A 24,073-nucleotide genomic window follows, 5' to 3' on the forward strand; every position below is an offset into this window, starting at 1 on the left:
TTCAGTATCCAAAGTACCATTTATTAGGAGTCCTTTAAATAAATATAAAATGTTAATTGTAACTAAAGCCACTGAATTAGAGATTTAGTTCCCAGCACAAAAATAAACATTTGTTTTATCGGGTGAAGAAAACACTGAAGGTATCTCTATAGCGGTAAATCTAGACGGTTCCATTCACCGGAATGAATGTTTAGGGATGTGCACGTGGCTCACGTGAGATCTTTATTCAAAAACAGAGCAGGGAGGTCAGACCAATGTAGTTACCGATCACCATGACTACCACTGACCAATGTAGTCACTGATGTGATCACTATGACCACCACTGACCAATGTAGTCACTGAATTGATCACCATGACCACCACTGACCAATGTAGTCACTGATCACCACGACCACCACTGACCAATGTAGTCACTGATGTGATCACTATGACCGCCACTGACCAATGTAGTCTGTGATATGATCACGATGACCACCACTGACCAATGTAGTCACTGATATGATCACAATGACCACCACTAACTAATGTAGTCACTGATCACCATGACCACCACTTACCAATGTAGTCACTGATGTGATCACTATGACCCCCACTGACCAATGTAGTCCATGATTTGATCACCATGACCACCACTGACCAATGTAGTCACTGATGTGATCACTATGACCACCACTGACAAATGTAGTCACTGATGTGATCACTATGACCACCACTGACAAATGTAGTCACTGATCACAGTCACTAGGACCATCACTATGGCCACCGATATGGCGATCAATGTAGTTACCACTGTGATGACCAATGAGAACCAATATGGCTGCCAATACGGTCACTGCTGAACAATGCTATGACTACTGATATGGCAACCAATAAGAACTATTATAATCACTGATAAGATCACTCATATGGCAACCAATGTAGTCACTGATATGATCATGATAACTGTCACTATGACCAATGTAGTCACCACTGTGATGACCAATGGGAACCAATATGGCCACCAATAGTGGTCAACGCTGACCAATGCTATGATCCCCGATGTGGGGACCAATGAGAAGCACTCACCAAGTCACCACTGGCCAGGGCAATGATCACCAATACGGCACCTCTATAGTCATGGCTATGGTGAGCTGTGGGGCTGCCCCTGGATTGCAAGGAAGCCGTATGAGATTCCTGGAGCTGTACAGTACGACTAGTCAGGAAGCTCTCAGGAAGTCAGTATGGCACTACAAGTCTCAGCATGCACACAATGCACCGTTACGATTGAAGGTTGGGTCCGGGAACTGGCCGGTATTTGTTTGTGCTGAAGCAATCTCCTCCATTCTGACGGTCAGAATACAGAGAGATCGGAGCCTGGGGATCTATCGACCAATCGCTGTGTATGGTTTATCATCAGCCAATAATCATTGGATAATATGAAATCCTTGTTACCCCCTCCCCCCCTTTCCTGCACTTGTTACGGTGACAGGGTCTCTTTAAGGCTGCTCTGTCCTGCAAGATATTATGAACCATAAGTAGCACCCGCCTGGGCATGCTGGTATCTGTAGTGCCCACCTTGCATTGGTCTTTGGTAACAGAATAGACAGAGGAAGCATCGGCCGGCACTAGATTACACAATAAATGAATTTACAGAATACATAAAATTTTACAACTGCTGAGTTTTTTTTTTAAGCTATAAAAATTTGTTCAGGTACAACGTTCTCATACCCAAAAAAGAGAGGCACTTTGTCTGTTCTCCCTCGGCCAAGCAGCAGGGGGAGCCGTACAATTACCCTCTGCATGTCACGTCACCGTATAAATCGGCTTATTGCCAGGAGCTTCACCCGTTCTGCCGGCTCTAGAATTGTGCAGGCAACAATGTATCAGGACGCCGTCCAAAATGAAGAAAAGCATTATGGGTTGTCAGCCAGGACTATGGGCAGCTGGGGTATTTGACCCAACCAGGGGTGGCTGTGGGTACACAATATTCTGGTCAGGGGGTGAAATACCTGGAAAAAATGGCAGCGTATACCATACTGTGCTAATGCCGGCCACTATTGCTGAGCTCAGGGCGCTGCCCCCCCCCCCCACTGACAACAATGGTTCCTTCCACCAACCAATACATCATAACTGTGCCCTGCAAGATTTAGGGGACAGCTGGAGGAACCACAGCGGTGGGGGGACAAATAATTAAGCAAACTGTCCAATGGGTATAGAGAACACCGCTCTAAGTGCCTCGGACCCCGGGCAGGTAAGTACAATGCTGCTCTAAGTGCCTCGGACCCCGGGCAGGTAAGTACAATGCTGCTCTAAGTGCCTCCGACCCCGGGCAGGTACGTACGATGCTGCTCTAAGTGCCTCCGACCCTGGGCAGGTAAGTACAATGCTGTTCTAAGTGCCTCCGACCCCGGGAAGGTAAGTACAATGCTGCCCTAGGTGCTTCTGACCCCTGGGCAGGTAAGTACATAGCCGCTCCAGGTGCCTCCCACCCCAGGCAGGTAAGTACATTGCTGCTCTTAGTACCTCCGACCCCGGGCAGGTAAGTACATTGCTGCTCTTAGTACCTCCGACCCCAGACAGGTAAGTACAATGCTGTTCTAAGTGCCTCCAACCCGAAGCAGGTAACTACAATGCAGCTCTAAGTGCTTCTGGTAAGTACAATGCTGCTCTAAGTGCTTTTGACCCCGGGCAGGTAAGTACAATGCTGCTCTAAGTGCCTCCAACCTCGGGCAGGTAAGTACAATGCTACTCTAAGTGCCTCCGACCCCGGGCAGGTAGATACAATGCTGCTTTAAGTGCCTTGGACCCCGGGCAGGTAAGTACATTGCTGCTGTAAGTGCCTCCAACCCTGGGCAGGTAAGTACAATGCTGCTCTAAGAGCCTTGGACCCCGGGCAGGTAAGTACATTGCTGCTCTAAGAGCCTCTGACCCCGGGCAGGTAAATACAATGCTGCTTTAAGTGCTACCGACCCCGGGCAGGTGAGTACAATGCTGCTCTAAGTGCCTTGGACCCCGGGCAGGTAAATACAATGCTGCTCTAAGTGTCTCTGACCCCAGGCAGGTAAGTACAATGCTGCGCTGCTCTAAGTGTCTCTGACCCCGGGCAGGTAAGTACAATGCTGCTCTAAGTGTCTCTGACCCCATGCAGGTAAGTACAATGCTGCTCTAAGTGCCCGCAGCCACAGGCAGGTAAGTCCAGGAAGGGGCAGGGAGGGGACCGGTGATTCTGCATCAGTTAATGTGCAGCACTGGTTGGTCTTTATAACAGGAAGTTCCTGAGGTAGAGGAGATGTTTGAGATGTGAAGAATCCAAGCTCTGCTATTTCTAAGATAATCATTGGGCCCGGAGTTCAGCTTTAACTTTCAATGTGCTGTAAATGCTTTTCTTCCTTTTGGCTCTGAGTTCCCTTTTAAGGCATCTGCATAGTCATTTGTACAAAGTAAGTTTTGTTAAATATTAAACCCTGAGTTTTATGGCTAGAGTCACCTCGTGTCACCAGAGTAACACGTATGGAAACCTCTCTGCAAGGAAAGGTCACAGTGTTTGGATCCAGCACAAAGTGAAGAAAAAAAATCCAAATGCCGCAACCAGAGAAAAATCTGTTTCCGTCTCCTCCATCGGGGACACAGGAAGTCTGGTAACTTCGGGTTATACTGCCACCAACAGGAGGGGTGGACACTGGCAACCAAAAGGTCCACGAAGAGAACTGGGGAGGGCTCACAGCATAATGAGCCCCCTGAAGGACCCGAAATCTGATGAGGCTCCAATAGACGAGAGGATCTCACAGATCTGGGAACCTTGGACACCAACAGCATGGTCTGGCTGAGCCGCCATAGTTGTTGGAATGAGAGTCTGGGGCAACAAATAGGCAAATCTTTCGTACAGCAGAGCATGCTAGGAGGGGTTTGTAGCAGTATCCACCCCTCCTGTAGGTGGCAGTGTAACAAAAAAGGTAGCATACTTCCTGTGTCCTTCAATGGTAATAAATACTCTCTGTGCAAGTACAGAACTTCGGCAGAATTGCACGGTGAAGCTTTAATAGTGGTAAAGAAAAGTAATATAAAATATTAGATTCTCCCCCTCCCCTTCCTCACCCCCCCCCCCCCCCCCCCCCAAAAAAAAAGCATGTTTCAAACTGTGGCAGCAATACGTAGAAAATCTGAACCGTGACAAAGTGCAAGGCGGGCAATAAGCATTCAGGGATTCTGTGGAGAAGACGTCTTGTGGCGGCCTGGTCTCTGGCGTCCAATCAGGGGAAGCTATAAAGCGCCACCAATGTATTCCATATAAGCCACATGATGAGCCGTTAGTGCAAGCCGAGGATAAAAGGGGCCCCAAGACGACAAAAAAGAACCCCCCAGCATCGATGAGCGCTCACCCCTATAAGAGAACGCACTTCTCCCGCTTCTTCTTTATCACGGGATTTAGAACAGCGCGGACGGCCTCTGCAAATACTTCCCTCACCCCTTCCTGGTGCAGAGCCGAACATTCCAGGTACTTAACGGCCCCGATCTGCCTGGCCAGGGAGGAGCCCTGCTGGGGGGTGGTGGGGGACAAACTTTGCTCTTTTAGCTTCTTTATAGTCTCTGTGTCATTCCGGAGATCCCGCTTGGTGCCCACAAGTAAAAGCGGCACATTGGGGCAATGGTGGGAGACCTCCGGGTGCCATTTGTGTCTGACGTTGGCATAGGAGGAGGGGCTGCCGATGGAGAAGCAGATGATGAAGACATTGGTCTGGGGGTAGGACAGGGTACGTAGGCGGTCGTATTCCTCCTGCCCGGCCGTATCCCACAAGTTCAGGCTGACCGTCCTGCCGTCCACCGTCATCTGGGCGCTGTAATTGTCAAACACGGTGGGGATGTATTCCTCGGGGAAGGCATTGGTGGTGTAACTGATCAGGAGGCAAGTCTTCCCCACAGCACCGTCACCAACAACCACACACTTTATGGTCTGCATCCTTCATCCAACAACCTGGGGGGGCAACAGGAGAGAATGGGTCAGTACAGGGCAACAAACAACATATGGGGATCTTTTGTGCTGGAACATCAGGACACTTAAACATGTTATTATATAACGTCACAGATTGAAGATCTACCCACAGCCCGACATTGCCAAAGGTGGACCTGGCGCTGGCCCAATGCCCCCCCAACAGACCCCAACTGACCCCAAACCAACCCATCACCCCACTTGCAGACACCGCGCCGACCCAACTTCGCTCCACCTGCAGAACCCGCGCCGGCTCAACATCGTCCCACCTACAGACCCTGCGCCGGCTCAATGTCACCCCACCTACAGACCCCGCGCCGGCTCAACGTCGTCCTACCTACAGACCCTGCGCCAGCTCAACGTCGTCCCACCTACAGACCCCATGCCAGCCCAACGTCGCCCCACCTACAGACACCGCGCCAGCCCAACATCGCCCCACCTACAGACACCGCGCCAGCCCAATGTCGCCCCACCTACAGACCCTACGCGACACCCCAAGTCGCCCCACCTACAGACCCTGCACCAGCCCAACATTGCCCCACCTACAGACCCTGCGCCAGCCCAACGTCGCCCCACCTACAGACCCCGCGCCGGCTCAACGTCGCCTCACCTGCAGACCCCACGCCGGTCCAACGTCCTCTTCTATCACTCTATAACACTGGAGGATTGTATGTAACGTGTGAACAACGTACATGAAGGACCCGGTGTTCCCGCCAGACCCTCCCCCACCCCAGGATTCCCTATCATCCCCTGGCAGTAGATCCCTGGCACTTCACCCCCTCATTGGTGAAATGGTGAGCCTGTAGCCACTCCCCCAACCCACCTCTGCTCAGCTCAACAGCCTATAGGAACACAGAGCATGGGGGCGTGGCACAGAGGGAAAGGGAATGTCATGTGACATCCCCCACCCAAAACAGAACCCTGAGGTAACATGACAGGAATACAATTCATTGACTTTTTTGTTGGCTTTGGCATACTTTATACAGCATTGTGCAGTGACCGGTCCTCTTTATAGGAGCACCAGGAGACCCGACCAGGGGAGGGGGCACTGGAACTTGCAATAGGATCCTCTCTGGTGGTGACACAGGGACATGAAATGGTGTGTAACTATCTGGTGGGGACACAGGGACCGGAAGTAACAGAGGGTACCTCTCTGGTGGGGACACAAGGACATGAAATAATGTGTAACTATCTGGTGGGGACCCAGGGACCGGAAGTACCAGAGGGTCCCTCATTGGTGGGGACACAGGGACCGGAAGTAACAGTGGGTCCCTCTCTGGTGGGGACACAGGGACCGGAAGTGAAGGTGTAATCTTACAAACAGACATCCTTTGAACTTTTCTTTGCTCCCCCTGTAACTGCACTGAGGACGGAGATATAATGAAGGAATATCAAAGAGGAGATAAAGGTTTAGTTCATCGTACGCCCATGTATGGGGAATAACCGGGGTCCCCCAGTGCGAGCCCGCCTCCTCGTACCATCCCGGGGTCCTCCTGTCCCGGTTCCTCGCACCCCCCAGGGCCTCTCCTCACCAGCCTGTCTCCGGCCTCTCTCCGTTTCCCGGCTCTTCCTGCTCTCCGCTCACTTCCTGTATCGGTCCGATCCCCACTTCCGACACACCCACCGCACGGCATTCTGGGAAATGTAGTGCGCGATGCATTGTGGGAGACCCAGCCATATCATACCTCCACCGACAGAGGGCGCTGCATGATCACACATAAGGAACCAACGGAGAAGAGCTGGGACTTCTGCTTGAAACCAATCACAGAAAAGAACGTGTACGAGGAACCAATCATAGAGTAGGACCCTTCATAAGGAACCAATCACCGATCGCCTATGTATTCTCTGTAGATGAGGATGGACCGGGCTATTTGTGGACAATTGACTGCGATCAGTTGCAACCAATACGGAATTCCACCATGTCACGTGGTAAGAAGTGCTGGCCAATCATCAGTCAATTAATTAGTAAAGTCTTATTAATTTTTTAACTCTTAAAATTCCCGAAAGTTTTCTCTTTCATTACTTCTGTCCTTTCAGCCTCACCTTCATTAAATGTCCGCTCCTCCTGGCTCCTCCCACTAGCCATGATCTGCCTGAACCACATACAGAAGCACAGAGACCCGGTGAATCATGACATTAATATGTTAAAGATCATTGGAGATTTTATTGGCATGACCTCTTACACATGACAGGTGCTCTTTTTTCGCTGCCATATCGCTGCCATATTACTTCTTTTTTTATATAAAGGGGAACCCCAAACAATGAGAATGTCTTCATCTCTGGTAATGAAAGAGGGAATGGTCAGTGGTGGTCAATTTACTCAATATGGAGGGGCCCCCAGGTGTGGTTCCGGACATCACACAAAAGGGCCACACCTATCAACCAATGATGTAGAGCTGCAGAAACCTGAGAAGTGTAAATGGTGACGGTCAGAGACCAGGAACATGCTACAGGGACTGCTGAAGGCTGGGGACACGCATCATGAGACGGTCATAGACCTGAAACACATAGGATTTTTACATGGCTATCACATGGCTATCACATGGCTATTACACACATGACTGTCACACTGCAATCACATGACTATTACACGGCTATCACACCACTATCACATGACTATTATACGGCTAATACATGACTATTACACCGCTATCACATGACTATTACATGGCTATCACATGACTGTCACACAGCTATTACATGCTTATTACACGGCTAATACATGACTATGACACGGCTAATACATGACTATCACACGGCTATCACATGACTATTATTATTACTAATATTAGGCAGGAGTTATATAGCGCCAACATATTATGCAGCACTGTACAATAAATTTTACAGGGTTAATACATGGCTATCACATGACTATTACACACATGACTGTCACACAGCTATCACATGACTATCACATGACTATCACATGGCTATTACATGGCTATGACAGTAAGGGGTTAAACAACACACAAAATAAGAAATAAACCTACAAGGGACTAAAGTTCTGATTTTTCTCCTACAGGCACACAGCAAGTGCTAAAAGACCACATGTGGCCCCGGGGTCCACTGGATTGGCACCAGGGGGTTTAGCAGGGGAATGTTTATGGGCCCCCAGCAGACTCCAGGCCTTGAATGTGGACGGGCACTCTGACATCATCATGTACCATTGGGGGGGCTCCGGTCTGGCATTGCATGTGATGACATCAGAGAGAGGAGCAATGATCTGACCAATAGGAGACCAGATAGAGGAGCAGGGGCCCGGCCATCCCAGCCAGACCCGGCAGGGTGGAGTACTGTGGGGCTCAGGTAAGTATTCCCTTCTATTACAAAACATTATGTCCTGGGGGGGGGGGGGGGGGGGGGGGGGGGGGTAGAAGGGGTAATTACTGGGTCTGTGCCCAGAGTTCAGCTTTAATATTCAGAAGCCAGTGATTGAGGTCGCCTTGACACATTCACCTCTGTGTGTGAATACAGTTTGTAGGAATGGGGACTTACATCAGAACAAATATTAGAGGTGAGATTTTTATCCTCCCCTCCACATTCTCGGGGCTCCCGGCTACCTCTGTGGAGGGTTGGGCCCCTTGTATGAGTGGAGATAAGAGGTCATTGAGCTACTCATGTCCAGGGATTGCCCGGCCCATGTTGGAACACCTGAGCTCTCACCTGTGACCTTCTGACACGGGGACAACAAAAGGTACACGTGACCCCCACCATTCCTGGGAGTGAGAACTCAACATTTCCCACACAAAGTGACGACTTCTGTAAACAGTTTTCTCTTTATGTTTGTGGATACAAAAAACGTCTTTGTGAACCCATAAGATACAATTCAGAGGAATGTGTACACAGCGGGGAGCTGCCCCCCGGGAAAACTTCTGAGAGTCTCATTATTTGTCTTCATTGTCTGCTAAGATCTCATTATTGGTATGAAATAGACAGAAACCTTCACACATGACTGCACCACACACCTCGAGTGTCACCGCAACTGTCACACCTCCAACACAAAAGACAACAAAAAATCCCATCCTGGGGGGGGGGGCTAAACCTTAAATCACAGAAACAAAATCTGATACCTATGGCCTGATCATTGCACCAAATCTATGGAGAAATAATAGAGTTCAGGTGTCCCCAGTCAGGGGTCCTGGTAATCCTCCCTCATACAAAGACATTGCAGACAATTGTGCTCTTCCAGCCTTGTGGTCACAGTTTGGTGAAGACCCTTTTCTGTTACCCCAGCTCCATAAAGACATGGGGCCACCAGTTTGGTGTGGAGGAACTTGAGTGTCCTGCACAGAGCCCTGACCTCAATCCTACTAAACACCTTTGGGATGAATTGGAATGGTGAGCCAGGTCTTCTCATCCAATATCAGTACCTGACCTTACCAATAGGGGGCAAATCCCCACCATCAGTACCTGACCTTACCAATAGGGGGCAAATCCCCACCATCAGTACCTGACCTCACCAAAAGGGGGCAAATCCCCACCATCAGTACCTGACCTCACCAATAGGGGGCAAATCCCCACCATCAGTACCTGACCTCACCAATAGGGGGCAAATCCCCACCATCAGTACCTGACCTCCCCAAAGGCAAATCCCCACCATCAGTACCTGACTTCACCAAAAGGGGGCAAATCCCAGCCATCAGTACCTGACCTCACCAATGGGGGGCAAATCCCCACCATCAGTACCTGACCTCACCAATGGGGGCAAATCCCCACCATCAGTACCTGACCTCACCAATGGGGGCAAATCCCAGCCATTAGTACCTGACATCATCAATAGGGGGCAAATTCTTACCATCAGTACCTGACCTCACCAACAGGGGCAAATGCCTACCATCAGCACCTGACCTCACCAAGGAGGGCAAATCCCCACCAATAGTACCTGACCTCCCCAATAGGGCAAATCCCCACCATCAATACCTGACCTCTCCAATGGGGGCAAATCCCCACCATCAAAACCTGACCTGGTCTATGTAATTATATCCATGGTTCTGGAATGTCCCACAAGCTCATGAAGGGGTGATGGTCTGGGGCTACAGTGTTGCAAACCAAATTCTTCAGAGACCGATCAGTAGCATAGTTTTTTATGTTAATATGCTATGCAAAGACAAGGCAACCAATCTTCTAAAATTGCATGGTACAAAATTTGAACAGAAATGTAATACATTGTACCAATGGGTGATGCATTTCATAGCACAAACCAGTTACATTAGCATTGCCTGAGTTTCCTCTGATTGGCCCTCAGCTCTTCCTGAGACGCTACTTTGCCCTCCTGCTTCCAACTCAGATTGCTGTTTTACTTGATTGTAATGTTGATTTCTGACTTTTGCATGGCTTCTGCTTATTTGTAAATTACCCTGGCCTTCCGGATTATGACTTACAATGCTGATTCTGCATCATATTGTCCTCCTGACGCTGACATGGCCTAAAATCTAAAACTTTTCTCTGACTGGGTACTCAACAACTCAATGTGTTACAACCTGCTGACTATGGCTCTCCTCCTGACCATGTCTCAACTTCTGACCATGGCTCCCCTCCTTACCATGGCTCTGCTTCTGACCATGACCTTCTTTTTACCATGGCTTTTCTCTTGACCATGGATTCCATCCTGACCATGGCCTTCTCCTGCCCAAGGCCTCCTTCTGACCATTGCTCTTCTTCTGACTGTGACTTCCTTCTGACCCTGGTATGGCCTACAACCTAGAACTTTTTTTCTGACTGGGTATGACAGCTCAGTGTGCTACAACCTCCTGACGAGGATTCTCCTCCTGGCCATGGCCTTCTCCTGACCATGCCTCCCCTCCTGAACATGCCTCTCCTTCTGACCATTGCCTTCTCCTGACCATAGCTCTCTTTATGACCATGGCTCCCCTTCTGACCATTGCCTTCTCCTGACATAGCTCTCCTTCTGACCATAGCTCTCCTCCTGACCATGGCTCCCCTTCTGACCATTGCCTTCTCCTGACCATAGCTCTCCTTCCGACCATTGCCTTCTCCTGACCAAGGCTTTCCTCCTGATCATGGCTGTTTTCCTGACCATAGCTCTCCTCCTGACCATAGTTCTCCTCCTGACCATGGCTCTTCTCCTGACCATAGCTCTCCTCCTGACCATGGCTCTCCTCCTGACCATGGCTGTCCTCCTGACCATGGCTCTTCTGACCATAGCTCTCCTCCTGACCATTGCCTCCACCTTACGATGGCTCTTCTTCTGACCATAGCTCTCCTCCTGACCATGGCTCCGCTTCTGACCATTGCCTTCTCCTGACCATAGCTCTCCTCCTGACCATGGTCCTTCTTCTGACCATTGATTCCACCTTACTATGGCTTTTCTTCTGACCATTGCCTTCTCCTGACCATGCCTCACCTCCTGATTATGGCTCTCCTTCTGACCATTGCCTTCTCCTGACCATAGCTCTCTTTCTGACCATGGCTCCCCTTCTGACCATTGCCTTCTCCTGACATAGCTCTCCTCCTGACCATGGCTCTCCTTCTGACCATTGCCTTCTCCTGACCATGGCTTTCCTCCTGATCATGGCTGTTTTCCTGACCATAGCTCTCCTCCTGACCATGGCTCTCCTCCTGACCGTGGCTCTCCTCCTGACCATGGCTCTCCTCCTGACCATAGCTCTCCTCCTGACCATGGCTCTTCTCCTGACCATAGCTCTCCTCCTGACCATGGCTCTTCTTCTGACCATTGCCTCCACCTTACGATGGCTCTTCTTCTGACCATAGCTCTCCTCCTGACCTAGCTCTCCTCCTGACCATGGCTCTTCTTCTGACCATTGCCTCCACCTTACGATGGCTCTTCTTCTGACCATAGCTCTCCTCCTGACCATGGCTCCCCTTCTGACCATTGCCTTCTCCTGACCATAGCTCTCCTCCTGACCATGGTTCTTCTTCTGACCATTGATTCCACCTTACTATGGCTTTTCTTCTGACCATAGCTCTCCTCCTGACCATGGCTCCCCTTCTGACCATTGCCTTCTCCTGACTATAGCTCTCCTCCTGACTATGGCTTTCCTCCTGAGCATGGCTCTTCTTCTGACCATTGCCTCCACCTTACTATGGCTCTTCTTCTGACCATGGCTCTGATCATGGTTGTCCTCGTGATCTTTATTCTTCTCCTGACCATGGCTCTTCTTTTGACCATTGCCTCCACCTTACTATGGCTCTTCTTCTGACCATGGCTCCCCATCTGACCATTGCCTTCTCCTGACTATAGCTCTCCTCCTGACTATGGCTTTCCTCCTGAGCATGGCTCTTCTTTTGACCATTGCCTCCACCTTACTATGGCTCTTCTTCTGACCATGGCTCCCCTCCTGACCATGGCTCTGATCATGGTTGTCCTCCTGACCTTCATTCTTCTCCTGACCATGGCTCTCTTCCATATCATTGCTCTTCTTCTCACCTTGGCCTTCCCACTGATCATGGTTGTCCTCCTGACCCCTCTTCTTCCCCTGTCCATGTTCCCTCTGTGATGCCTATCTAACATTTGCTGGTTTTCGGAGCGCTGTTAGTCAGTGGAAACTTTTTTTCTAAATTCAGTAGGGAACTTTCTAGTTTTGATCTTTCCCCAGGAGAGAAGAAGCCATGACTTGGCCAGCTGTTTAATGAGTAAATTCATGTGTGAATCATTTCTGTGGAGCTGCAATGCAGAGCGGTGACTTTGTGCAGAGATGAGAAGTAAAAATAACAGCTTACACAGCACAAACAATGGAGTTCTGGGAGGGAGCCGCTGTTGTGTTTGTATGAAACGCGTTAGATAAACAAATCGCACTTTGTATTCTACAGAAGTCTGGAAATAGAATAAACTGCTGCCAGATTTCTACAGACCAAACATCTCCGTGTACAGGAAACGAGGGGCGGCTGGAATACGGGGTCTGTATTTCAGGTGGATGCAGCCAGGAGATTTATTAGGAAGATTTTATATCATGATGATCAAACAACAGAGCAGCAATTTATATGGACATGATTTGCATAGATGATATTAAATTCTGGCCCATTTATTTAAACTTTGTCTCTATAATTCAACCCATTTGTTTCCTTAAGGATCCTTTTTTCCCAAACCACCTGAAAACCTTGGATATCTATATCAGATTCATTATTTTATAACTGAACCTCTTCTCATTTTAATTTATTTTAAACTTCAACCTTTAATAAAATAATTCCTGGTGATCCTTCCATGAAGCTTTTTGTTTAGGCACTTCCTGTTATAGGATGACAATGCTCTGACCCTGATTCCCAATTGTGCACCCTCTTACATGTGCATTACTACTGGTCATTTCAACACAGACATGGTACCTTGTTGTCACTATCACTACAACTTATGCCTAAAATGTCGCTTCTTAAAGCATGGAGCAAAATAAATGTCATCCAACTCAGGGTAATGTGGGGTAATTATCTACTTATTGCCCTATCCTGGGACTGGATAATCTACGGGAGCCAATCAGATCAGTCCTAGAGACATTATGATCATTTAAAGTCCTCCTATTCAGCAATAAACTATTTCTCTCCTCGCCTAGGATTATTGCAGAGCAACAGATGGAATTTATTTACCAGCCAATAAAAGGAGATTGAGGGATGATTTGGGGACAAATATCCCAAAATAATGAGAGGGAGTCCAATGATGGCCAGAAGTGACACCACAAAGCATATTACATAGAAAACCCTAAAACTGAACTCTGGTCTTGCCAAAAAATAAAAGTGCCCCCCGCCCATAATATTATTCATATTTAGGGCAGATTTAATATGGGGCAAAACTCACCTCAATTCACAGACTCCGGGAAGCCGGCGCTACGTGGCCCCCAATTGTCACAGCCAGATAATAAGACGACCCCATCTATCCCCTCACCCATCCACTGGGATTGTTCAATATATTATACAATCAATAACATCAATATGTTTTATAAATCTCTTCAACCAATCAGAATTCAGTTTAGACTGATTATAATTGGCTGATAGATTCAACACTTTATAAAAAGAACTCATTGTATTGTCTAATTATCTCTACATGCAAATATAAAATGTTTCCTTATAATGGATTACAGTCAAATATTAAACTCCAACAAACACAGATAAATTGTTATAAATAAGTGTTTTGTGTATGGTTACCCTCTTGTACGTATGTCAGCCCATTACAACCCTCTGTATGAGCAGAGCTCAGCCTGGGACAACATTAGGGGCCAATATGTGCTGCATGCACAGGTTTGGGCAAGGAATGTGAGCAAGGATCAATAGGAGCAGCTGTGTCCAATCACAAGCTGGGGCGGGGCAGTGACCAGGCTGGGTTGCTTCACTCCAGCAGAGAAAAGTCAGGTCAGCTGATTTCCTGTGAATATGCCAATTGGTAGAAGGTGTGGTGGGGGCAATTGTGCAGTTTTCCTTACCGTAAAACCTTCCCGGCAAATGTCCAGTCTTCCAGGGCTGTGTAAGCATTGGATGGCCTGATGGACACATCCAATCTATTTCATCTGCGTATTCACCCTTTTCCCTAGATCAACTTAAATTAGGGTTGATGTTACCCCCATACATAGGTACAATGTATGCCCATGGGGGTATTCTGAGCATTTGCTGCCAGTGACACCCAGGGTAACAGAGACTCTCCATAGGACTACAATCCGCAGACTGCTCGCCATAGACCGAATTAGCAGAATCAATGCCATGAAGCGGTCAAACACAACACAAATCAGAATGTAGTAAATGACTTTATGAGAAATCACAGCACGCCGTGTACAAGAAATAAAAGAGGAAATGTCACAATAAACATTCATTTCTACAATCAGCTGATCAGTCATAGGAAAACCCGGCCAATAAGACAACAGAAACATGGAGGATGTTCGCTCCTCGTCTTCCCTAAAATACCATAAAACCCCACCAATAGAATGAACATGAATTTTCCCCTCCAGGTTACAAAGAACAATAAATACATTGCAGAACGATTTGTGAATAAATAGAATCTCATTCCCCTGGGTTTATATAATAAGGAGAGTCAGTCATCTACAAAGTACCTTGGTCTCAGTCTTGGTGCCGGCTTGTGTGGTAGTGTTGGGTCTCTCACATACAATTCAGAGTTAGTATCTGTTCCTCATACTGACTTCCCCATAGCATGCGGGTCGTATACAGCCTTAGGGAAGGCCCGTCATAACTACCCCACTGCTCATATATCTAAGGAGTTCCTGAAATAAAGACACTTCCCTTTCTAGAACATTGTTCAATATGTAGGGTGCTTCTCCCTCGCCTTGGTCCAAGTGCTCTACAACCGGCCACAAATTCTTCCATGCTACCATATGATATTCATCCCCATCTCCCCCTTCTCACCTCCATACTGGGTGTGTTGTCAGATAGGGGCTTCTTGAGCCCCGTGTCAGGGTGGAGTTGACCTCATAGTGCTTAATGACATGTATGGCCACTCGTGCTACAGAATTGTTTTTCTTCGATGGCCACACCGGCTCCTTGACCTGCTCGGTGCAATGCCCGGGGCTTTCGACTGCCGGATGTCTAGTCACCATGGGACTGTTTCTGCGTTCCGATTTACCCGAGTCGGTGCTGTTAGAACGTGGACGATCTCGTTTCTCTTTCAACCCCCCCATTGTTTTCGTTAAGGGTGGTTTTGTTGATCTGGCGCTTGGTTTTTGGGGTATTTTACTCTCAGTGGTTTCTGTGGTTTGCTGCTTGGTTGAAGCAGGTGGTTTGGAGGAACTGATAGATCCCAGGGTCCCATCTTTGTTTAGGACTTTCCTCATTCCAAGGTCATTTTTTACCTTCTTGGAGGCATTGCTGCCATTTCTGCCCAGTGCTGAGTTTTTGGGGTTATCTGCAGCCTTCTGCTCAGTATTGTCATTATGATGTTCCATATTGCTGTTCTCGACCTTTAATTCCACTCTACAACCATCTGCATTTTCAGAGGCCTTTCTTAGCTCTCTCTTCCACTTGGAGCAAGGATTTGGAGCCTCCCGATGTATGGAACCCCTTGCACAGTAATTATATTCCATGTCCTGATGTTGTGGCCCCCTCCATGCTTCATGTTGTGGTTCTACAACATTCTGTGGTACCTGGCCGTTTATATCTTTAGTTGGCTGCTTGACTGACAAATGTTCCACATGTTTTATACGTGACATAAAGCATCCAGGTTTGGATATTCTGGAGAGCTCAGCTTTAGGTTGATTTGGATTGCTACTCTCGGATCTTGTCTGGATTAATGATGGATTGGACTTTGGAGGTACGGCTGGGGCTACTGACTGCCTGGGGTTCTTTGGAGCAGATTTTACCAGAGTTTGTTTAAATGATTTTACAGAATATTGTTTGGGAATTTTCAGTGCTGATTGTCTAGGAGAATCATCTTCAGGATGAAGATGGATCAGTGTATGGGGCAAAGTCTCAGACTCGTCTGGCGTCAATGTTTCTGTGGAAGGTTTGGTTATATTCAAAGTGGAGATCTGCCTAAAATGTCCTAATTTGTGCTGGTTGAAGGTGGTTATGGAAGCTACGGGTCGGAGCTGTTCTTCTGAGACATATGCAGGCCGGGACAATGTCTCTGAGTCAGGTTGACCATCTGATTGTATAGCAGAATCCAGATCTGAGGACGCTTGCCTGGCCTTAGGTATATTTGATGCTGGTGGTTGTTCAGGAGCCTCAGATATGGTACCATTCCCTGGAAGCCTGGAAGTTCTGGGTGCAGAAAGACACAGTGATTCCAAATCTAACAAATCTACAGCAGACTGATCTTGTGTTTGGGATTTATTGGCAAACAATTCCTTGTCTGGTAGTTGCTTGGAAATCTGTGAATCTGGAAGATCTCTCTGCTCATTCCAGGTCAGGGTTTCCTGCTGATTCAATGCTTGGCCGTTTGGCTTTATTGGTGGTATTCTACTACACTCAGGAGGTTTGATGGAGGATTGGGTGAAATTCTGGGGGTCGGAATGTGTTGGTTTAAATGTCTCTAACTTGGATGGGTATGGAGGAATTGTAGGCTGTGCCTGTGGTTGCTGAGTTTCAAGCCCAGCGTTGGGTTCCTCAATGATCACCCCACAGGTACATTGTGGGAACATTCCTTGTCTGGTGATATTTGGTAGAGATGTTAGTGGCATTTGGTAATGCATTTCCAACATGGGGTGAGTTAGTGACTGGCTGGCGGCTATTAGAATAGAGGATTTAGATTGGCATGGTGACTGTTCATTATAACAATTCAGATCTAAAGGCGATTGATTGGTTCCTTTTGAAGTTATAAGATGGCCGAATGGTGGTCTGGGCTTTGCTGCCTCCAAGAAGTGTTGGGATCCTCCTGAAATGTCAAGTCCTGAATGGTCCAATGACGACTCTGTCAGATCTGTTATTTCAGTCTGTGTACATATTTCAACCTTGGAAGATAATGGGATGCCTGGAAGTATCGGCATGCACTGATCCCTCAGCTGGCTGTGCGGTGGCTTTTGTTGGGTCTCTCCACGGACAGGTTGACTTTGGGCTTCATCAAGAGACTCCACATCCTCTATCTCAAGCAACAAATGAGGAATTTCAGTTCTGTCCTTGGCTGGTGAGATTTTACCATCAGATTTGTCTGCCGATTGGCTAGATGAGTTTGTAGGAATTTTTGATTCTGGAAAAAAGTTGGTTGTAGGTCCTGAATGAGGACTGATGGAGCTTTTATACTCCATCTGTTGCCGTAACACTCGCTGGGACATTTCCCTCATCTGCTCGGCATTCTTTTGGTCACAGTACACTTGGATCCGCTCTCGTTGTTCACTTTGAGGAACGTAGGGATTGGGACTGTACGAGCCAAGAGAGCGCATCCTACACACGCGCAGGCTGGGAGTCCGGCGCAGATTCTGGAGGTTCCTTTCCAAGGTAAGTTCCAGGTCATCCACAGCCTGGCGAGCCTCCAAGGAACCACAGGTGGCCATTGAATGCCTCTTCTGCAAACGTTTCCTTTCCCACTGCTGACGCCTTTGTTCTTCTAGTTCACGGACTTTGTTCTCCTGAAAGAGGGGACACAAAATGTTAGAACTAATGGGAATTAACCCTAAGAGGTATACATAAAGTTCTAGGCCATTACTCCCTAAATCACCACTGGAGAGAATATTCTCCAACTTTCTGTTTCAGTGACACAACAGGAAGTCAAGGGAAATCTTTAGGAGGAGAGAGCAGACTGACAGATATAAGCTCATCATTCTTCTTCTTCTCTTTTTACTGTCCAGTCAGAGGCTAGGAATGTGACATCTTGTCTTACTGTATACCGTTTTCTTAAGGAAAATTGTTTTTGAGAATCAGTTACAAAGTTTCTTACCCAATAATAGCACTTCCTTTTTACAGCCTGGTTATTCTTGAAATCAGCAAAACCTTGTCTTCCTATCAGGATTTTGCATGCCTCTAACCCATTGGCCAGCTCCAGGAGACCATGTGACAGGCTGACAACCCTGCTGGTAATTGTGAAGCTGAGGCATAGCGTTGTCATCTTGTAACAAGAAGTTTTGTTAGGTGAAAACTTTGCATCAGATTCACAAAAACCTGCTTAAAGTTGTGTGCCAGGAAACATCATAACAGACCTGCTGATGTATAGATATAAGGATTCACACTATGGACAAAAAAAGCAATGTATCTGATCAATCGGTGAATTGTATAGATCAGAATAAAGCGGAAATGTATCACCATGATCTATACAATATTGTATTGTCTGTAAATAATAATAAGCAGCCATATAACGCTTTGATATGATCTTCCCATCAGAGTAGCTATGTACAAACATGGTGCTGCATGACTGCACAATATCTCGCTTCTGCTGCAAGTTACACCCATGAGTTGTGTTCCTTGTGTGTGAATGAATGGATGAATAGTGTGTTACTGATGAATAATAATCAGGGTGAAGCTTTGTGAATGCTGGGATAATGGTGATAGAAAAGGAAATGAGAGGCAGGCAGCAAATATTGCAAAGTTAACTCCTTGCTGTACTTCACATCAATGACTGGGCTGTACGATTCACAACAAGCTATTTGTTTGCTGTGTTAGCGGCTATGAATTAAAGTGAAGCCGCAGACCAGCAGCTGTGAGTACCTGGCATGTGCTGTGCGGGTCAGATTATAGGGAATGAGGAATGAATATCATACAAGGGGGTTCATATTGTGTTATCAGGATCTCCACACCAATCAAAGATTCACCGACTATAAGAGAGATAATACAACAAATTCTCCTGTGAATCCACAGCGTTCACAACCAAGGGATCAGAAATTTCACTGAAAATAAAAGTTTCTGATTTGTCCTGCGGTGAACATTTATTGAACTTCTGCAAGTAAAAAAGATAAGGAAAGCAGAGTGTAAAATTACCTGAACACCAGGGGGAACCCTAAATATAACCCTAATCCTAACTTTATTTTAACTCCAACAATAAGGCTACATACACAAGTTAGATTTTTTTATCTTTCTTTCCAATGATAAAAAACTGAACAATGCATGAATGAGCATTGTACACACAGTGTGAAGTAGCACCCCGCTCTGCTCTCTCCCTTCACTTCCATTGCAGTTGTTTACCTTCTGTTGTTCGTGGATCTGCCAGGATGAATCTATGAAGAACGTCAGACGGCGGCTGCACACACATCAGATTCTCATCCGATACCAACCCAATAGCTCGTATCAACTGAGGATAATCTGACGTGTGTACATAGCCTAAACCTAAATCTTACTCCAACCCCAACTGTAACCCTAAATAAAACCCCAACACTAACCCTAATTCTAACAAAAACCCCACTTCCAACCCCTAAATCTTACTCTAACCACGATTCTAATCCTAATTCTAACCCCAACCCTACTGCTAATTCTAACCCTGATTTTCATCCTAATTCTAACAGTAATTCTTCCTCTAACTTTAACCCCAACCCTAACACTGATTCTAACCCTAATCATAACCCTAACCTCAACACTAGCCCTAGATCTAACCCCAAATCTAACCCTAAAGGTGCGTACACACTTCCAATTTTTATCGTTCTAAACGAACGACGAACGATCGATTGGGCAAAAATCGTTCTTAAAAAAAGTAACCAACGACGCCGACGAACGAGGAAAGTCGTTGGAAACGAACGACCGGACCGGCGGATCGGATTGGACGACGATCGTTGAACATCGTTCGTGTGTACGGTCGTTCGTTGATCGTCCATGATCTGAGCATGCGTAATGAACGAACGTTCGTTCACTTTCCTGTCGTGCACATAGTTCCTCTATCGCTCAAACGATCGTATCTATTGTGTGTACAATATCTACGAACGATCGTGTCGTTATCTCTATGTGCAGGATCGGTGCTATACGATCGTTCGTAGATATCGTGCAGGATCGTTCGTCGTTCGTTTTCCAACGATAATAATTGGAAGTGTGTACGTAGCTTTATTCTTACTCTAGCCCTAACCCTGATTCTAACCCTATCTGTAACCCTAATATAACCCCATTCATAACCCTAATTCTCATTATAGTCTAACCACAGCCCTAACCCTAATACTAACCCATAACCCCATCCCTAATTTTAATTTAAATTCTAACTCTAACCCTTATCCTTTATCCTCAACTGCAACTCTAACACTCTAACCCCAACCTTTATCCTAATTTAAACCTAACCTAACACCAACTCTAACCCCAATTCTAACCTTAGTTTTCAACCCTAGTTTTAACTTAAACCCTAGATCTTACGCTAGCCCTAAACAAGATTCTACTTCTTACCTTAATTCTAACCCCAACTGTAAGCCTAATACCAACCTTTATTCTTACTCTAACCCCAACTCTAACCCGAATTTTTCCTCTAACTTCCACCCCAATCTTAACTCTGATTCTAATCTTAATTCTAATATCAACTGTATCCTTAACCCTATCCCCAATTTTTTACTCTAAACCCTTAACCTCATTTCTAACCCCAATTCTTTCTTTAACCCTTAATTCTTACTAAAACCTCTTTTTTAATATTTACTTTCTCTTTGGAATAAAGTGTGAAAGGTTCAGACCCCCTGTTAGGTTTTTATTGCTATTTTTATTGTCTCTCAGACTGAAAATAAAGGGAATCCTCTAAATCAGGGGTGTCAATCTCAAATGCACAGTGGGTTGAAATTAAAAACTTAGACCAAGTCGGGGCCAAACTTAAAATTTATTGAAAAAATTGAGGAAGTTAACTACTTCATCCATAACTAACAAAAGCAAACCCCTCTACCAACACTTTAGGGTTGAAAAGACTAATTTCTATCTATCTATGCAGGCTGTTGTTCATCCTCTCACATCACAAATTTGCCTGACACTAAATGTTACACTATGCAGTCTCTAATTGAAACAAACACAATGCCCCCGGTAGTCAGGCACCATGTGATCATTGCCTAGGCTTTGTATCACATGATGGGTGTACAGGAATAATGTCTATGTATTGCATGTATTGAAAATGATGATGTGAGGTGATAACGTGGGCGGGCAGGCCAGATGTAGTTCATTTTCAGAATTCTTTGGGGGGCCAAGAAAAGGACCTTGAGGGCCAGATTTGGCCATCCGGCCAGAGTTCGACACCCCTGCTCTAAATGGAACCTCCGGTGACAATAATGTAATAGGGCAGTTCCTTCAATCTGAAGGTATTTTCTCTCACTTTCTGCTGCATTTATAGAAGTGATAGCAAGTCTTCCTAAAATATTGAACCCTTCTCTCCTCTAAAAAGAACAATCTCTGACTTTGGATGAAATCTGCATTTTGGTAAATTATTAAACAATCTGGAAAAGAATCTCAGTAATGATTTGTGAAGAAATATTTCCTCCCTGTTACTCTATCCCCAGTACTAATGTCACCCCCCCCCCCCCCCCCCCCCCCTCCATCGTCTCTCTACCATTTTTCACTTTCTCACCTTGATGGCCATCTGAAACTTCAGACAGAAGGACCAGAATATTCTGCAGCACTCCTCCAGGTGAAAGGTGTCCTCGTCCTCACACAGAAACTCCGCCAGATTCTGCTTGGAGCTCTGCAGTTCCTCCATCTCCTTCTGAACTTCCTGCAATTGCTCCTCTGCATACTGACAGCAAAAAAAAAAACACATTAACACACTGTAAGTTCATAGACATAATGTATACAATGTATCAAATTGTATCACTGCCATCATTCATTATCCCTTCTTGTAGTGTGTGGATCTCTTGCAGGATGCCTAATACAATGAATGAAATGATGAATGATACAAAATGAAATGATACAATGGATGAAAAGAGAATGAAATGGATGTAAAGCAGACCTAAACTCAATGTTTTTCCTTTTCCATCTGGATGAATGGGATGGCAGAGCCTCCAGGGATTCCTCCATCACATATCCCGGGGCATGGGCAGAAGGGGCATTTTCCTTCACTAAGGGGAAAGACATGCCAATCTCGCAAGAGATAGGGTGACATAGCAAAAGAAATAAGAAGGAAACCAAAGATGGTGGCACCAGGCGTGCAACTAGATCAAGGAATGGTCCAATACGAACGAGGGATCTGTGGGGTTAAAGGTAATTGTGATTTTTTTATATTTTGGTTTAGTTCTACTTTAACTTGATCACGGATTTCCCAGCTCCTGATCATGTGATCTGCATGTTTATTATGGCACGGTGATCACATGACTTTGTGTATAAATAACATTCACTATCTCGGAGGATGGCATATTTCTATTTCTGTGCACTGAGATTAGAAATGAGATTGAAACCCTTAGATAACTTCAGAAATGAGAAAAGGAGACATGATTGACGTGCTACAGGTCAGGTAAATTCCAGATGGGCAGATAGCAGTCAGCTATGGATAAAGCAATAGAAATTGAAGTCTCTGAACTTGGGAGGTGTATCATTTATCTGCTCTGATATCGCCCCCTGGGGGATTATCAAGGAATTACTGGCAGTATCATCCCTCTGGGGTTCTGTAATGCAGGAGGTGATGTCACCAGATCCCAGGGAGAGCTGAATACCCCAAATCTGGTGACAAACTGCAGCTCAGTACCGGATTGTTGCTTGTTGTCACACACGCTTTGGGCTATTCAGCATTTCCAAAACAGGTGCTCAGAACACAGAAATTTTCACTTGGGTTGGATTTTTTTTTTTAATGAGCGGTACTATACCTGTTATTGGCTCGTTGGATGATCACAGGTGTCCATGACAAGTATAGTAATATTCAATCAAAACTCCAAACCGTGGTCAGGACAGCTGTGATCCGAGTCAGATTTATTCAACCACCTCTAATTTCTAGGGATCTAATAATATGGATGGTGATGGCACCCTAACCACAGGCAGAAGCCAGAAAGAAGTTATATACACTTATTTAGCAAGCAGAGGTGTGCAAACATTACAGCAAACATTTCCGGGCTGCAGGATTCTATCATTTAACTTTCATATAACTGCAGGATTCTATCATTAGGATTTGTTGATTGTTATATGATTGGGGATTGTTGCACTGGTTGCTGTTTGCAGTTTTTGAGATTATGCCAGTACTCTGTAAATCCTTGTTCATCCCACAGGGGGCGATACAAGAGCAGATAAATGATACACTTCCCAGGCCCAGAGATGTCATGCACTGTACATCAATATGTGATTGGATTGCTGCTCACACAATGATTTCATGTCAAATTTGATTTCAGCTTTTTTATAAAGTGCATAAATAATATGAAATTTCTCTTTAAGTAGAAAACTGCCGAACAGAAAGCGTAATAATAATCAGGAGACGAACCCCGGCCAAATTTCATGCCACATCTGTGTTTCCGGAGAACAGAAATAAGAAAAGCAATCCAGAGGATGATCCGTATGAGAATGTTTGGGGAAGGATGTCGGGAAATGTGCTTCTTGTGGGCAGATCGTATCAGCACAATAATTCTCATAGAATCTGACTGACATCATCAGATAAACCACAAATCCTGAGTACACAGGGGCCACAGATGAAATGAGCAGAACCAAAATCCCCCACAGGGTATACTTCTATAATCTGTATCTCTCTATTGCCCTATATATTCAATGCGATCTCTACTTTTTTGGGTCACACATATGAGGACCATCACACTGACCTTTAGGGTCAAATGTATTGAGGACCATGACCATGTATGTGCCTTCATCCAATAATGGAGTTTAGGTGTCACTAGTCAAGGGTCCTGGTAATCCTCC

At 46.2% G+C, this 24,073-nt stretch overlaps 2 protein-coding genes across 5 annotated transcripts in view; both read right to left on the reverse strand.

Moving 5' to 3' along the window:
• On the reverse strand, positions 1–15,092 carry LOC140344511 (rho-related GTP-binding protein RhoG-like). 4 transcript variants are annotated; one of them, XM_072431681.1, is made up of 2 exons: positions 14,974–15,092; positions 1–4,951 (listed from the first exon to the last, which is right to left on the reverse strand). In XM_072431681.1, exon 2 carries the CDS (start codon positions 4,934–4,936, stop codon positions 4,361–4,363), a length of 576 nt encoding a protein of 191 aa, XP_072287782.1. In that variant the 5' UTR covers positions 4,937–4,951; positions 14,974–15,092; the 3' UTR covers positions 1–4,360. The 4 variants fall into 4 exon arrangements, with proteins under 4 accessions (XP_072287782.1, XP_072287783.1, XP_072287780.1 ...); XM_072431682.1 differs by lacking the exon at positions 14,974–15,092 and adding an exon at positions 14,353–14,512; XM_072431679.1 differs by lacking the exon at positions 14,974–15,092 and adding an exon at positions 6,499–6,680.
• LOC140344510 (uncharacterized) overlaps positions 14,658–24,073 on the reverse strand; it is a 26,530-nt gene continuing 17,114 nt past the window's right edge. Inside the window, exons 11-12 of the mRNA XM_072431678.1 lie at positions 21,813–21,977; positions 14,658–17,937 (exon numbers count right to left, since the gene is read on the reverse strand). Of these exons, the coding sequence (XP_072287779.1) occupies positions 15,280–17,937; positions 21,813–21,977 (2,823 nt within the window). The 3' untranslated portion in view covers positions 14,658–15,279. The remainder of the gene's footprint in view (positions 17,938–21,812; positions 21,978–24,073) is intronic.

Source organism: Pyxicephalus adspersus, chromosome Z (assembly GCF_032062135.1).
Source record: "Pyxicephalus adspersus chromosome Z, UCB_Pads_2.0, whole genome shotgun sequence".
NCBI classification, from domain to species: domain Eukaryota; kingdom Metazoa; phylum Chordata; class Amphibia; order Anura; family Pyxicephalidae; genus Pyxicephalus; species Pyxicephalus adspersus.